The sequence below is a fragment of the Phyllostomus hastatus genome, unplaced genomic scaffold (genome assembly GCF_019186645.2).
Source record: "Phyllostomus hastatus isolate PE091 unplaced genomic scaffold, TTU_PhHast_1.1 phas_contig_152, whole genome shotgun sequence".
NCBI lineage: Eukaryota > Metazoa > Chordata > Mammalia > Chiroptera > Phyllostomidae > Phyllostomus > Phyllostomus hastatus.
Window position 1 is genome coordinate 10,666,317 of NW_025333622.1, and position 15,527 is coordinate 10,681,843.

The 15,527-nt window shown below is 43.9% G+C and overlaps 1 protein-coding gene across 1 annotated transcript in view; it reads left to right on the plus strand.

Moving 5' to 3' along the window:
• Nucleotides 1-15,527, plus strand: part of PLXNC1 (plexin C1) — a 154,366-nt gene that overhangs the window by 18,343 nt on the left and 120,496 nt on the right. Inside the window, exon 2 of the mRNA XM_045830553.1 lies at nt 3,126-3,266. Within this exon, the coding sequence (XP_045686509.1) occupies nt 3,126-3,266 (141 nt within the window). The remainder of the gene's footprint in view (nt 1-3,125; nt 3,267-15,527) is intronic.

Consider the following 15,527-nt stretch of genomic DNA (forward strand, 5'->3'; position numbering starts at 1 on the left):
CCTGCACCAATCTGAGCCTGTGGATTTTATCTTCTACCTTGACTGCCTATGAATCAGTTGGGCCCCACACAACTGACTTCAAAGGGAGGAGGTGAGGGAGAGGGCCAATGGTCTCACCTTAAGAACCCCCTCTTATCAAGGAGGAAACTTATACTCAGAAAGCCCCTCAAGTGGAGTTCTTGTAAATAAATCACTGGCCGGAACTGGGCTACCCCTGGCTCCAAGGGGCAGGAGAGCAAGTATCTGGCAATGAGGAGTGGGGTTGCCATTTGGCTTGGCGCAGTCATGGTTTGCCAGGCTTGGGCTTATTGCTGTCTGAACAAAATTATGGCTCCTGTGGCAAAGAAGAAGGTGGGAGTACTGCCGTGGGTGTGGCAGGAAGTCTTTGTGTCTTTAAATAAGGTAATGGTAGCGAACATGGATTGTGTGTTACTGTGGGCTGGACCCTGTTCTGAGCTTCAGTGGGGCTTGCACACTAACTCACTCAGGACTCATAGCAAGTCTGTGACATAAATGCTGTTGCTGTCACTGCCACTGTACAAAGGAGGAAACTGAGTTACAGAGAGGTTACTTCATGTGCCCCAGATTACTTAGCTAGAAAGTGATAGAGCCAGGATTCAAACCCAGGAGGTCTGGCTCACTACCCTACACTGCTCCTATTAGGTAAGATGGTACAATACTCCAAGTAGCACACAGTAAGTACATGCTACTGATAATAATAATACCAGCTAAAACTTACCAACACGTCACTATTGCTAGTATGATTATTATCTCCTCTTCATGACCACCCTACTAATCAGGCCTGATTAGCCTTATTCACAGCTGAAAAAGCCTGCCTCCAACAAGGTTCAGTAAGTTGCCACAGGCCCCCAGTGGGTGAGAACCTAGCTCCAGCACAAACCTAACCTCTCTGACCCCTAGTCCCAGGCATTATGTTCTGTGTCACCAGCTCTCCAGGCTGGCACCATTGATTTAATGGCTGTACTATGCTATTGACCCAACACTTCATTTTGAAAATTGCAACTATTGAGAACAGTCAAAATCCAGGGAAGGACACTAGAAAGACTGAGACAAAAATTTGGAAGCAATTTTCATCTTGTTCCCTTTCAGCCTTGAGCTGCCTCTGTTTTTGGAGCCAATCTTTCACAGACAAAATATTTTATCCCACCTCAGCAAAGGCCACCTGTGACATCATGGTTCTTGGCTAATCAGAATAGTTACAGTTGTTAAGCACCTTCTGTATACCAGACATGGGAGTGCACTGTCCCGTTTGGTCCTTGTGGATGGGTCATCAACAGTCTGCAGCCATTTCTCATTCCGTGTCGAGAGACGACGAAGAATGGAGCTCCCCAGCCAAACGCAGCAGTGTTAGAAGGTACCAGGTGCCAAGAGGGACATGATGTTCAGTTCTCTGAGTTAGCCTGTCTGTGCTGCTCAAATATTTAATAAAGGTAATAGGTATAGGTGGCCAATGTTAAGTTTGAACAGTTTTAGTTTTATCTTAAAGCAAGATGTGTGTGTGTGGGGGGGGTATATCTAAAGGTCATCCGATTCTTCTTTTTCTGCTCATAGTCACAAGGTATCTAAATGGTGATCTATTGTCCTCATTCATAGATTTTTTTTCTTAGCTTCAATTTTAACAGCACAGGAACTCACCTTCCCCAACTCCATGAAAAGTATCTTTTAACAAGAAAAAAAAACCATCTAATGGGCTTTCAAACCATCTCCTTAGACTGAGTTTACTATAGGATATTTTATGCAAATCAGTCACTTTCTCCCTAGGTTATGACACCTTTTCCTGGAAAAGTGACCATGGCATCAGAGGAAATCCTTGCCTAGCTTATCTCTTCCTCGAAGTGTAACGTCAACACAGAAATGTAGACAGCACTTTTAAAGGCATCAGAAATCAATTTAGTCCTTGGACCCATTCAGTGGAGATGTTAATGAAATTTGGTAGGCTTAAAAATAATGAATATTTAATATGACACAAATTGAAAGACAAAAACACTGTTGGCAATAATACAATGAAGTTAATACGTCTGAGCCTCCCTCTGCTCCCCTGCTCCCTCCCAAAATGGGGTGATTTGGGGAGTTGCAGTCGGTGATGCTTACTGAAGTTTGCCAGCACTCCCATTGGCTGAAACGTAAATGTGCCTTTGAAAACCTCCGTGCAGTTGGGAACTGACGCTGGCAGATAAAGTGTGCTATCACACTGCGTTCAGTGGCTACAGACGGCAACGACTCTTTCTAGCTCCATGTCTTCCAGTGATTTGTGTAACAAACACAGTCCTCCGAGGGTGAAGGCAGGAAGCCGCATAAAATACTCCATGCCTTTAAACAAGAAAGAAAAGGACATTTGGTCAACACCCTGTGTGCTCTGGATTTCAAGAGGGCCTTTATGTAATGATCAGGAGCAAGCAAGTGATTGTACAGTGCAAAGCCTCAGACTGTTGAAATGCCTTTGGGGTGGGGCTTGTGCTTTTCATTTCCTCTTCAGGAGCATCAGCACCAGGTCCAGCCCCTGTGTGCAGTTCCTCTTTAGTTCTGTGGCTCTGTCTTTCCTACCACCCATGACCGTACCTTTCCCTCTAGACCCTCAGAATTGATTACCCTGGCTGTGGGCTTCGCATTGCACCCTTTTTGTAAATCCAGAATCACCCTTTCTGCCATCACACCCACTAGGATGGTCTGTCTCACATCTTGGGAGATGGCTTGTGTAACCTCACAGAAGTCAATCCCTAGCTAAAACAAATTGCAACAGGATCCTGCAAACAGCCAAGTGTAAGACTGTCTCCCTCCCAATTCAGCAGTGGCCTCTCTTGGCAATAAAGTGGAACTCAGTTTTCTCTGTCCACTGGGGGAGTGTTAAATGGATGGCTAGCTCACTGCTGGCAATCAATACATGTTAATACATAGTAAACAAATGGCTTTTCATGGGCTGGGCAAACATGGTGATTTTGCAGATAAAAAGGATAAAATGTTGTTCCTGGGGATCTTGTCTAAGAAAATATATTTGGGGCTTTGGTAGGAGCCTTCCCAGGTGGGCATAAATGACATTTAATCATCACAAGAATTATTGCTGTTAAAAATGATCTTTTTATTTGTGTATTTGTGTGCATATGCAGAAAGACAGCCAGCAACTTGAAAAAGTCCAGCCAATCGCATCGTCTACCTTGATCCATTCCGACCTGACAGCTGTTTACGGCACCGTGGTTATGAACAGGACGGTTTTATTCCTGGGGACTGGGGACGGCCAGTTACTTAAGGTTGGTTTTCTGTGCTTCCTTCAATGTTGATTTCAATAGTGATCCAATTTTGTGCTTTTTAATTTTTTTATTGCTTCTGGATTATGCACAATACCATACCAACTGTTTTATGAACTCCTCAGGGCCCCCACCTCCAGAAATGGCTTGAAAGAAATTTCTAGAAATCTACATGTAATACTTTCCCTAGCTATGCAACAAAGCACCAGCCTCCTTCTTTCCTGGTTTGTGCCAAGATACTTCCCTTTCCTTACTCATGAGTTGCCTGGGCAAGGTAAATGCGGATCTGGCCCCTACCACATCCCTGACTCACCTCCCTGAGACATTTAACCTTTCAATTCTGTCCCCTTTATAATGAAAATGCACAAAGCACCTGATTTCCCACAACTTCAAAGAAAGGAGAGATTATAGGGCTTGAACAGACAAAAAAAAACCCCCAAAAAACAAAACAGGCACTCCTTGACTCCAGCCCACTTACCACCCACAGAGGGGGTTTGTTTTTTGCCCTTTGTGCCCACACACACCACAGAGAGGGTAGAGACCTGGAATCCTTTGAGATTCCCCTTGACTTTTATCTCTCAGGACTATATTTTCCCACTGATTGGGTGCACCACTGGTCAGGTTGAGATATTTTATTCACATAGGGGAGGGGTGGTGGGAAGGAGGAGAAAATGAAATCAGAAATATCTAATAACTTGCCTGAGATTATGTAGCGGTTATTTTCTCAAAGCCGTCAGCAAGCATTTAGTGAAAACACTTCCTGTGGCCTCCCCCAACACGTGTGGCTGGGCACTGTGCTATTTCTGTCACCCTAGAGTGACAGTCCCGTGTCTGTCTGTGGCCAGTCAATGCACTGTCAGCTCAGATTTTAAACTGAACATTAACAGATTTGTTTTCCCAACTGATCTCCCACTGATAACTAGCTGTGTGGTTTTAGGTAAATGGCCTAACTTCTCTGAGACCCCATTTCTTTATCTGCAAGATGAGATTGTGCTAGAGAACCTGGAAAACCCCTTCCTCCTCTGAAGATCTCCAGTTCTGTCTTCTGTGCACCTCTCCCCACTCTAGCCAAATCTGTGCTTGCCCTGCTCCTCATGCGTGTTGAGCAGCACAGCTCCCACGCCTTTGCCCACACTGCGTCGTCCCCTTCCCGGATCACTTTCTCTTGTTTCTCTGCTTTCCTGAATGCTCCATCTCTGTGCGCTGGCTTGGCTTAGCCTCCACCTCATCTCTGAGGACACCTCAGCCTGTAGTGATCATGTTTTCCCCTCATCTCCTGAAATACTCATTATCTGTATCATTTTCTGTTTTGGCTCATTACAAATGACTTGCTTTCATGCCTAACCTTTTCTCTTGTTTTTGTCTGGCCTTCTGAACTTCATTGAAAGTGTCTTGAGAAGGGGGCCATGAATTCCCACAGCCTAATACAGTGCCGAGTGCCTGGTAGGCATTTGATTTAATCTGTTTTCTTTGGAGGAAACCCAGTAACATATGGGAGGGAGTTTGTTTGTATACACATTCTTTTAAAATATACATTGATCATCTTTCCTGTTGTGTTAGTTTAATTTCCCCAGGAAAGGTAAACACCCATCATTCACTCTCCCCTAGTTGCTGGGTGCCATGCAGTGACAGCTGTAGCTGCACCAAGCCGGTCAGGCTGATTGGACCCATTAACCTGGCAGAAGAAGTTCCCATCAATCCAACCGGGCCTCCTCCCCAATTATCTCTTCAGATTTGGGATATTTTTGATGACTGTTTTGACAAGAACACTGCTTCTCCAACACTGAGCCAACCAAAGCGTTTCATGGGAAATTGAAGGTGAAGGAACACTTGACTACAAATAGCCCCCCAGGGGGAGGCCTGGTCCTCCCCTCCTGTTTTTTGGCCCCACCAGTCTGTGTGTGGCTGACTAGTTTTTAGAGGTGTTGTCAGCACCAGAGGGGTCGAGCCACACTGCAGCTTCAAGCTGCTGAGGAAGAAGGGGCTGACTGAAGTTTTGCTTTCCTCAGCAAGGGGAAGGGGTACCCCTTCAAAAGCCACACCGGTGGCCTCATTTGACTAACAGGGTGGGCTCATTTTCTGTTTGTTTTGTGACTGTTAACATTTATTACAGTGATTTCTGTTTTTTAAATATATTTTATTGATTATGCTATTACAGTTGTCCCATTTCCCCCCTTCACTCCCCTCCACCCTATACACCCTCTCCCACTCATATCCCCCCCTTTAGTCATGTCCATGTGTCATACTTATAAGTTCTTTAGCTTCTATATTTCTCATACTATTCTTACCCTCCCCCTATCTATTTTCAACCTACATTCTATGCTACTTATTCTCTGTACCTTTTCCCCCTCTCTCCTCCTCCCATTCCCCTGTTGCTAACCCTCCATGTGATCTCCGTTTCTGTGGTTCTGTTCCTGTTCTAGTTGTTTGCTTAGTTTCTTTTGGTTTTGCTTTAGGTGTGGTTGTTAATAATTGTAAGTTTGCTGTCCTTTTACTATACATGTTTTTTTTTAATCTTCTTTTTCTTAGATAAGTCCCTTTAACATTTCATAAAATAAGGGCTTGGTGATGATGAACTCCTTTAACTTGACCTTATCTGAGAAGCACTTTATCTGCCCTTCCATTCTAAATGAAAGCTTTCCTGGATAGAGCAATCTGGGATGTAGGTCCTTGTCTTTCATGACTTGGAATACTTCTTTCCATCCCCTTCTTGCCTGCAAGGTCTCTTTTGAGAAATCAGCTGACAGTCTGATGGGAACTCCTTTGTAGGTGACTATCCCCTTATCTTTTGCTGCTTCTAGGATTCTCTCCTTCATTTTTACCTTGGCTAATGTAATTATGATGTGCCTTCGTGTGTTTCTTCTTGGGCCCAACTTCTTTGGGAGTCTCTGAGCTTCCTGGATTTCCTGGAAGTTTATTTCCTTTGCCAGAATGGGGAAGTTCTCCTTTATTATTTGTTCAAATATGTGTTCAATCTGTTGCTTTTCCTCTTCCCCTTTGGGTACCCCTATAATTTGGATGTTGGAACGTTTAAAGATGTCCTGGAGGTTCCTAAGCTTCTCCTCGTTTTTTTTTTAGTTCTTATTTCTCCGTTTCTGTTTTCTGTTTGGTTGTTTTTTTCTTCCTTCTGGTCCACTCTATTTTTTGAGTCCCAGTTTCCTTCCCATCACTATTGGTTCTCCATGCATCTTCCTTCATCTCTTTTATGGTATTTTATGGTAACCTTCATTTTTTCATCTAATTTGTGCCCAAAATCAACCAATTCTATGAGCTTCCTGATCACCAGTGTTTTGAACTGTGCATCTGATAGATTGGCTATCTCTTGGTTGCTCAAAAGGATGAGTCATGGGGCATTGATCTGTTCTTTGGTTTGAGACATGTCTCTCTCTCTCTCTCTCTCTTTTTTTTTTTTTTGGTCTGGTCGCTCCTGTTTTGGTGAGGGGTGTAGCCTTAGGTGTTCACCAGGGCTGGGCACCCCAGTTGCTAGATTGTGACGTTGTATGTGGGGGCGGGGGCAGGAGGGAACAATGGCGGTAACTCCGTTCTCCTGGGACCTCAGTCCCTTCCCTGGGATCCTGGGTTGTGCACTCTGCCCTGGTCCACAATCACTGCTTGGGTCTGCCGGCTGCCGCTTGCTCACTCAGGGTCGACCCGCTGCCATCTTGTGCACCCCAGATGCCTTACCTGCTCCCCATTGCCTTATGCGCCCAGGTCTCCCTGTTCTCCCCGCGCCTGGCTGCTCCGCCCCGCCCCTCCTACCAGTCTGGATGAATGGGTCTATCTTCAACTTCTTGGCTGTCCGACTTCCATTCAGATAAATTCTCTGTCAGTTCTGGGTGTTATTCTGTCTCTAAATTGTTGTTGTTCTAATCTTGGTTGTGCGTGGAGGAACGGTGCGTCCACTTATGCCTCCATCTTGCCGGAAGTCCCCTATTACAGTGATTTCTATGTGGCAGTCACTCTGCACGTTCTAGCTCACAGGTGGCAAACAAAGACCTGTGGGCCGAATTGGCCCTCCACCTTGTATCAACCTGATGGCAGCACTGAGCTCCTTGCTCCTAATTAAGGAGTAGTCACATTTATACAGTCCTAAAATTACATTCACCCCTTTGAAGGCCACCACGAGGCTGATGTAGCCCCCAGTGAAAATGAGTTCGAAACCCCTGTATCTAGCTAATTCAGTCCTCTCCAGAACTCTGTGAAGAAGATATACTGCTCCTGTTTTATAGATGGGGGAACTGAAGCTCAGAGAAGTTGGGTGATTTGCCTGAGGTCACACAGTGGTAGAGCGGGGATACGAACCTGGAGCAATGTCAGAGACTGATCTACAGTCCTTCGTGACTTTGTAACCTCTGTCTGGCAAGGGCAACTGCTCCCCGAGGATTCTCTGGCGGGGAGTGGGAAGCATGTTGATATTGGGGTCGAAGGTGGAGGGTCGATGGTGGGTGACCAGTGGTCCTGGACTGAGTCCTGGGATTTTTCTCTTAGAGGCTCAGAGAAAAATCACAGCTTGAAAAGACAGACCATTGGAGTGGCATGATGCCTCGCTGGCATGCTAACCTCCTGGGAAGGAAGCCCTGCCCCTAGCTTCTCTTAGGAGGAAGTTACCAGGGACAAGGTAACTTTGAGCTGACTTAGCCCCTCCAAGGCTCTCTAGAGCAGCCCAGTAATTCCCAAGACTCCCCCAGGTAGCTGTGTGCAGATTCCCGGACGCATCCCCTGGGACTCCCCAGAGTCCCGGAGACTCAGGACTGAGAAGAGATGATTTGGAAGACACAAATAATCCCCAAATCCCTTTATTCAAAAACTGCAAGCTTCCCCCTTGCCAGACTTGTCACCAGACTGTTAGAGAAGCCGAGCATTGACAGACACAAGCTTGGCTCCTCACGCCCTAAAGTGGAGGCACTAATGAGCAGGGAAAAACAAAACCCGACCCAAGGCAGATCAGCCGCGTGCTTCCCAGGGATCAAGAGTTGATGGCATTTTGACAGATGCCAGGCTCTGTGGTGTATGGCTGGTTGGATGAGAGACAGGGAACAGCAGTTGGGGGCCAATTGCTGTTTTTTTACCAGCACACAAGAAACCCCGGCTTCTTAAATCTCTGAAAACCTTGTAGAGTTTTCATATAATACAGTGCATTTTAAATATCATGTTATTTCAGTACTTTTTTGTAAAAGTGATATAGGCTCACCCTGGCCAGTATGGCTGGTTGGTTGGAGCATCCTCCCGTATGTCAGAAGGTTGCGGGTTCAATTCTTGTTTCGACCGACCAGTGCTTCTCTCACATCTCTCTCTCTCTGCCTTCCTCGTTCTCTAAAGTCAATAACATCCTTTAAAAAATTTTAAGTGATATGTGCTCCTAGGAAAAACTGCAAAGTGGAGTGGGGAGTGAGGGGAAAGCAAAGGAGAAACACGTCTGCTGTGTTGGAGGGACTGGTGCTGTCAGCAGTTTGGAGTCTCATTTTGTTTCCTTGTTTTACATATTTGAGGTCAAACGCTATCCAATTTTGCATCATTTTTTTCCTTTAGTTAATGGGGGAAAATGCAATATTAAACTGTTATGGTAAGCCTCTTATAAACAATATTTTTAAATAGCTGTATCATATTCTGTTATATGGAAACATTATTTTGAGCTTAAGCCACGAGGGTGAATTACTTTAAAAGTGTCTTTAAAGATATGCACTTTTTCCAAGTAATCCAGCACTACTTCCAAAGGTAAGATTTTACTCATGATAAATGGAAAAACAAGACTTGACAATGTGCTAATACCTTTCCTGTCCTCTTTGTCCTGTCTTTATTCCTAAGTCCCTTCATAAGATTTTAGAAAAATGGAAGGACTTTAGAACTGAAAGAGTCCTTCGAGAGGATCTAACCTGCCCCCTTATTTTATCAATGTGCTGTCCCATGGTTATAAGACAGGTTATGTCCAGTCACCCCCCACCTCCGTTATTTCCTCATTTGACTTCCTTTCTGAACAGGATTGCATTCTATAATTTTTTGGTTGTCAGCATCTCCACTGAGATCAGCTCAAAAAGCATGGTCACACTGAACTCAGCTTTGGGGGATTTATGTCACACCTGCTGTGTAGCCAGGACACCGATAAGCACATGCAGTTTTATAAGCACATGCCAGCTCCTTTTCCAGCTTGTGGCACAGCCTATCACGTGGTTTGGATTTCTTTGAGCCAATGCACGTGAAAAAATTATCTTTATTTCAAGGGCAGACTTGGATATTTTGAGCTTTTCCAGGTGGTAAAATAATAACAGCATATGCATGAAATTTGAAATTTGAAACTTTACACATGCCTGTTAACCTTTCTTGTGAGCATAAGATAACAAGGCAGTGGGCTAGGAATGACAATAGCTAACGTTTCTGAGCACTTACTATGTGCCCGGGATTAGAACCAGAGTCTGCATAGGTTAGCTTGTTTAATCTCGTGAGTCAGTCCTATTACCACACCAATTTTATAAATGGAAAAAACCTGAGGCTCAGAGAAGTTAGGTAACTTGCTCAAGGTGATTTGAACTGAAGCAGGCTCTCCCCCAAACTACACTGATAATTATAATGCAGTCTGTAGAGCTTGGTGGAGTTGGTGGGACTGGTTTTTATTTTTCATTTTATTTCTAATATTGCAGTAGCTTGGTCAGTACCAAGATTCCACTATTTGGGGTTTCTTGAGAAGGAGCTATGGCCTTCTGTGGCTTTAGTTTGTTCCTCTTTCTGTGTTAGAAGAAGAAAGAGCCCTTTTCTCTCGGGGTTGCAAGTAGCTCGTGGAAGCCCTGATAATCCTGCAGGGGCCAGCACAAATAAGTCCCCCTTTTATTTTTAATGAAGATTTTATTTATTTATTTATTCTTAAAGAGAGAAAGGGTGGCAGGGAGGGAGAGAGGGAGAGAAATATCAATATGTGGTTGCCTTTTGTGCACTCCCCACTGGGAGATCTGGCCTGCAGCCCAGGCATGTGCCCTGACTGGGAATTGAACCTGCAGCCCTTTGGTTCTCAGGCTGGCATTCAGTCCACTGAGCTACACCAGGCAGGTATAAGGCCCCTTTTTATTACATAAAAGTTTTCTTTTATGAAATCATAAGCATGTAATTCTGTAACATAACAATATCACACTCAAGCACACCATATAACATTGTAGTGAAATTTTCAAACTGCTGTCCATCTCATACAAGACATTCATGTGCCCTACCAACCACACTCAATGGCGTTACTTGTGCCAGACCCTGTACTCGGTCGGGGTCCCTGTGTTTCCTCAGTAGACACCTTTAGAGCAAAAGTAGGAATTCTGACTTTGAGTTGGTTCTGGGAGTAGCGCCAGTGATGGGAAGCTAGTGATGGGTTTCTTCAACATCCCTGGTACTGAAGTAGGGTTCAGGGTGCAGGAAGCCATGTCATGCCCTCTCCCCCTATCCAGCAGCAAAGCACCGCTGCTCTCAAAACCTTACTCCCCGCAGTGGATTGCAGTTACCCAAACCATGGAGCAAAATTCAACCCAGTTCCAGAAAGATCTTCCTACATTCTAACAGTAGACAAACTATGTAACACCTGAGGGGCCCTCCTGGACTCCGGTTTTTAGAGTTTCAAGTGAAAAAAGAGAAAACAAAAATAAAATATTTTATTTATTTTATTTTATTTTTTAATAAAAACATTTATAAGGACAAGCTCAAGATATATATATATTCCCACAGAATGTTCACGTAAGGAAAAGGAGACCATGGGGAAACCAGAGTAGGACCTGGGGCTGGAGTGGGTGGCTGAGCTAAGGCAATGGGCCAAGAAGTAACAGCAGCAAGAAGTGTCAAAACTTGGAAATGGGCCCCATGGGTGGCTGTTTAGAACATCTTATGAAGTTATTCCAAGTTCATCCCCACGTCATTCATTTCAGTCTGTGAGTTCGGGGGCCTCCCCAGTTTAGAGCTACCACTCCCTTATAATCCACAGATCTGGAGTTGTGATTCAGGCTGTGTGCTTCTCTTATGTGTTATAATAATGTAAGTACAATGGACTGGAAACAAGAGAGGAATTTGCCTTAATCTTTGTATTTCATCTTTATTATGCCTAACTACAGAAGCACATTAAATGCTTTTGGAAAATTACCTGGCTTGTGTGTGTGTGTGTGTGTGTGTGTGTGTGTGTGTGTGTGTGTGTATGAGGGAAAATGAGAACATTGGTCTGTTTGTCCTTCAACTGGTTAGCTCTGCAGGGTGAGGCATAAGGACAGGAATTTGGCGTATTTGAGCTTTTGGAACCCCATGACTTTTGCAGCTCATGGTAATATTAAAGAAGACAAGATATAGTCTTTGTTTAGCTCCTCCCCCCTCATTTTCCTCACCACGCTATCCCTCCCAGCGGTGGAGTCAAATTTGTAATACAACTGACTGTACAGTGTGGAAGTCTCACACACTGTGTATTTCAGGCCTATATTGGTTTTTTGGTTTGTTCTGATTTTTGTATGCAGCAGCAATCCCAAGACTAGTCAATGAGGCTTTAGGAAGATGTCAACAGAAACAATATGTTGACATAAACTGAAATTCTTCATCAGGGAAAATTTGTTTTTTAGACAGGTTTCAGCTGGAAAAATGTGGAAACCCTTATAAAATCTTGAATTTTTCCTTTAATAAATAGTTATTGGGCACCTTTTATGTGCCAGGTACTGTTCTGGGTGCTAGGGATATGAAAGTGAACAAAACAGGCAATATCCCTGCTGCTGTGGTGGGAAGAAAAAAGACAGAAAACAAGCAAATGGATTAATCAATGACAGAGTCATTTCAGATGGTGGTAAGTGCTGTGAAGAAAACAGAGGAGTGGTTGGAGGGTGGCAGTGGGGTCCAGCAGAAGCTTCTCTTCCCAGAGGAGGTGACGTTTGAGACTTGTAGGTCGAAGGGGTGTATCAGAGTACGCACAGCCCAGGTTGGCTTCAGATTAGATCTGTATGAAGGGCATGCCCTGGAAACAGTGGATAAAATTCTACATCACACCCAAGGAGTGTGTGTGTGTGTGTGAGCAGGGTGAGGTTTCTCTTATGCAAAATTCAACCCATTTTGAGTTTCTGTGACCCACCATTACTTCCTGCTACACTTCACTGATCGTGTTCTTTCCAAGGCCGCACAGCTGAGCGGAGCCGAGGGAGGAGCATTCCCCTTGCTCTAGTCTTACCGGCTTGCTTTCCTTGTCGATGTTGACATGCATTTTGTGGTTGGAAGATCCAAGTGTCCCCTGGGGCCCCTGGGCTGGGCTGTGGGGATGGGGACGGATGAGGTGGAGGTGCTATTAATAGAAATCTGAAGGAGGAAGAGAGTCATCTCTTTCCTGTTCTGTAGTCATCTGAGAAAGACGAGGACCACAGAGGCAGAGACCTCAACGCCCCTGTGTAGCATGTTTGGGTCCCTTGCAATGAAAATGAAAACTTGCTCTTCTGTCCTCAGGGTTCTGGAGACCGTCCTTTGTATGATCTAGCCAAACAAAAAATAATTCAGCCAACTCTTCCCCAAACACTTTTTAAATTTAAATATTTATTTTTGAGCTAACATATTAATATTGCTCTAAGTGCAAAAGAACCAAAAGAATATACGTTGAAAGTCAAATGTTTCTGCTCTCTGTGATAATGGTTCCTTGGGTATCTTTCCAAAGGTATTTTATATATGTCTGCAAGCAAAAGGGGAAAATGCTTTTTCCTCTTTTATTAAACATATAAAACATACATGTATATATAGTACCTGCATATGTACATAAAATATTTGTGCATGCAAATATATACATATTTAATATAACATGTTAAACATAACATAAAGAGCTTTCTAATTCTTTTCATGGCTGACTGGAATTCAGTTATTTGTGCTACAGTTTACTTGTTCGCTGTGGTTGGACAATTAGGCCATTTCAGTCCTTTGTGTATAAGACATGTGAATGTCCATGCACATTTATGATTTCACACATGTACACGAAACTGCTCAGCCTAAGGGTGTATGCTTTATAATTTTGGTAGATAATACCCCGTTACCTTCCAGAGAAGTCTCACCCACACCTCAGCGAAACATGACAGTTTAACCCCAGCATCTGTGGTTATCAGGATAAGTTTCAGTGTAGGCCACTAAAACAGTTTGTTCAGGAAACTGGGTGGTAAACTTGGGCATACAGTGGACTTTGGTAATTTTTTTCTAATGCAAGAAAGAAAGACTTCCCATAGTTCAGAGTTCTAGAGACACCCTCTAGAGAGGATACTGGTGTCTCATCTCCAGTGCATCAAGCAAATAAATCCAAGTTGCCCCGAACTAGATCCTTCTAGCTTCTGCCCATCTCTGTCTCTATCAGCCATGCTCCAAGACTAACATAAGCCCCAACAACAGCTACAGTGCAGCTCTTAACTAATTTAAAATGGGCAAGGAGACGTTGTGTTTTTTTAACTTTATTTTTATTGTTGACACTATTATTGTGCCCCTGTTTTCTCCCCTTTGCCCACCTCCAGCCAGCCCTGCCCCCTTCCCTCTGGCCATCCCCACACCGCTGTCCGTGTCCGTGTGTCATGCGTGTGTGTTCTTTGGCTGATCCCTTCCCCTTCCTCCATCCAGGTGCCTCTCCCCCCACCCCTCCGACAGCCGTCAGTCTCTTTCATGCATCCATGCCTCTGCCTCTGTTTTGCTTGCCAGTTTATTTTGCTCATTAGATTCCACATGCAAGGTGGCGGTTTGTAAACTTTTTATCGAGGGGTGGTTGACATGCAACATTATATTATTTCAGATGTGCTGTGCAGTGATCTGGTATCTGCATGTGCCGTGGCCTGGTCACCAGCACAAGTTCTGGTTACTGTCAGTCACCACACCTAGTTACACGTTTTTTTCCTCATCATGAGAACTTTTAAGATTCATTCATTAAGCTGCTTGAGACTACACAATACAGTTACTTACTATAGTCAACATAGTATAAATTATGTTTTTATTGACTTTTTATCTTAAAGCAAATTCCAGATACTGTGTCATTTCATCCCCTCATATCATTACGCATCTCTAAAAACATACTGATCATTTTCTTAAATAACCATGTTATTATTTCAACTAACAAAATTATTAATAATTATTTAGCCTTATCTAATATTGAGTCCATATTAGATAACTAAATTATCCTGTAACTAAATTATCCTGATTAGCTCAATGATGGCTTTTAAAAATTGTTCTTGTTCAAATTGATGTCCAAACAAGGTTCTCAAATCACATTTGGTCACTCTGTTTCTCTCCTTCGGGAGCAGCCTGCTCCCTGCACGGCCACTGGCTTCGTGGAGAAGTCCCTCCTTTTATCCCCACCACTGACGGCGTGAGGGAACAAAGCCTGGTGCCTGTGAATGTCTCCATGGTGGCATTGCGTGTTCACCGTCTTGTGGTATCATTTCGCTTATTCTTCTAGTCCGGGGGTGTCACACTCATTTTTACCAGAGGCCACATCAGCCTCACGGTTGCCTTCAAGGGGCTGAATGCAATTTTAGGACTGTATAAATGTAACTACTCCTTAACTAGGGGCCAGGAGCTCAGTGCTGCTGCTGCGTAGAAACAAGGTACTGGACCAGATAAAACAAGGTGGAGGGCCGAGTTCGGCCCTTGGACCTTGTGTTTGCCACCTGTGCTCTATTCCTGCTAATGCTAAGTGAAAGTTAGCAGTATAGGCTTAATTAGTATTCTGGGCAAGAATACTTCATAGGTGGTTCTGCCAAATGATGCTTTTCAATGTGACAAAAGAAATCTGGGCAGCAGCCTTTCTTCTCTTAAGTCTCACTTGAGAATATTTCTATCATTCTTTTTTAAATTGGCTCCTGTTTCTTCTCTGTGCAGCCACTTTCCAGGACTGTATCAACTCTTTGAATCTGAGCTTGTAAAGAATATGAATTTGTTGACGTAAGAAACATCCAAATCTGTAGAGAATTTTTCTGAGCTTATTTGAGCTAAACTGACAACAATTGCCAGGAAGCAAAATCTCAACAAATTGAAAAAATACTCCAGAGAATGATAGTTTTGCAGCTTATTTTATACCTTAGAATTAAAGAAGGAGATATGGGGAGGCCTTACGTGAAATCCACTGGTGGTAGATTAAGAGGGCGGGGGAAAGCAAAGCAGGGAAATCTCTGAGTTGGGTAAAAAGTAAAACAGAGAGAAACACACTTTTTTTTTACATTGGTGGGTACAAGGTAGTTGATAATTAACACTTACAGCACACGGAGATGGTATTTGTGGAACAAGATAACAACGAGGGGTTCTGTGGTCTCCTGCTCT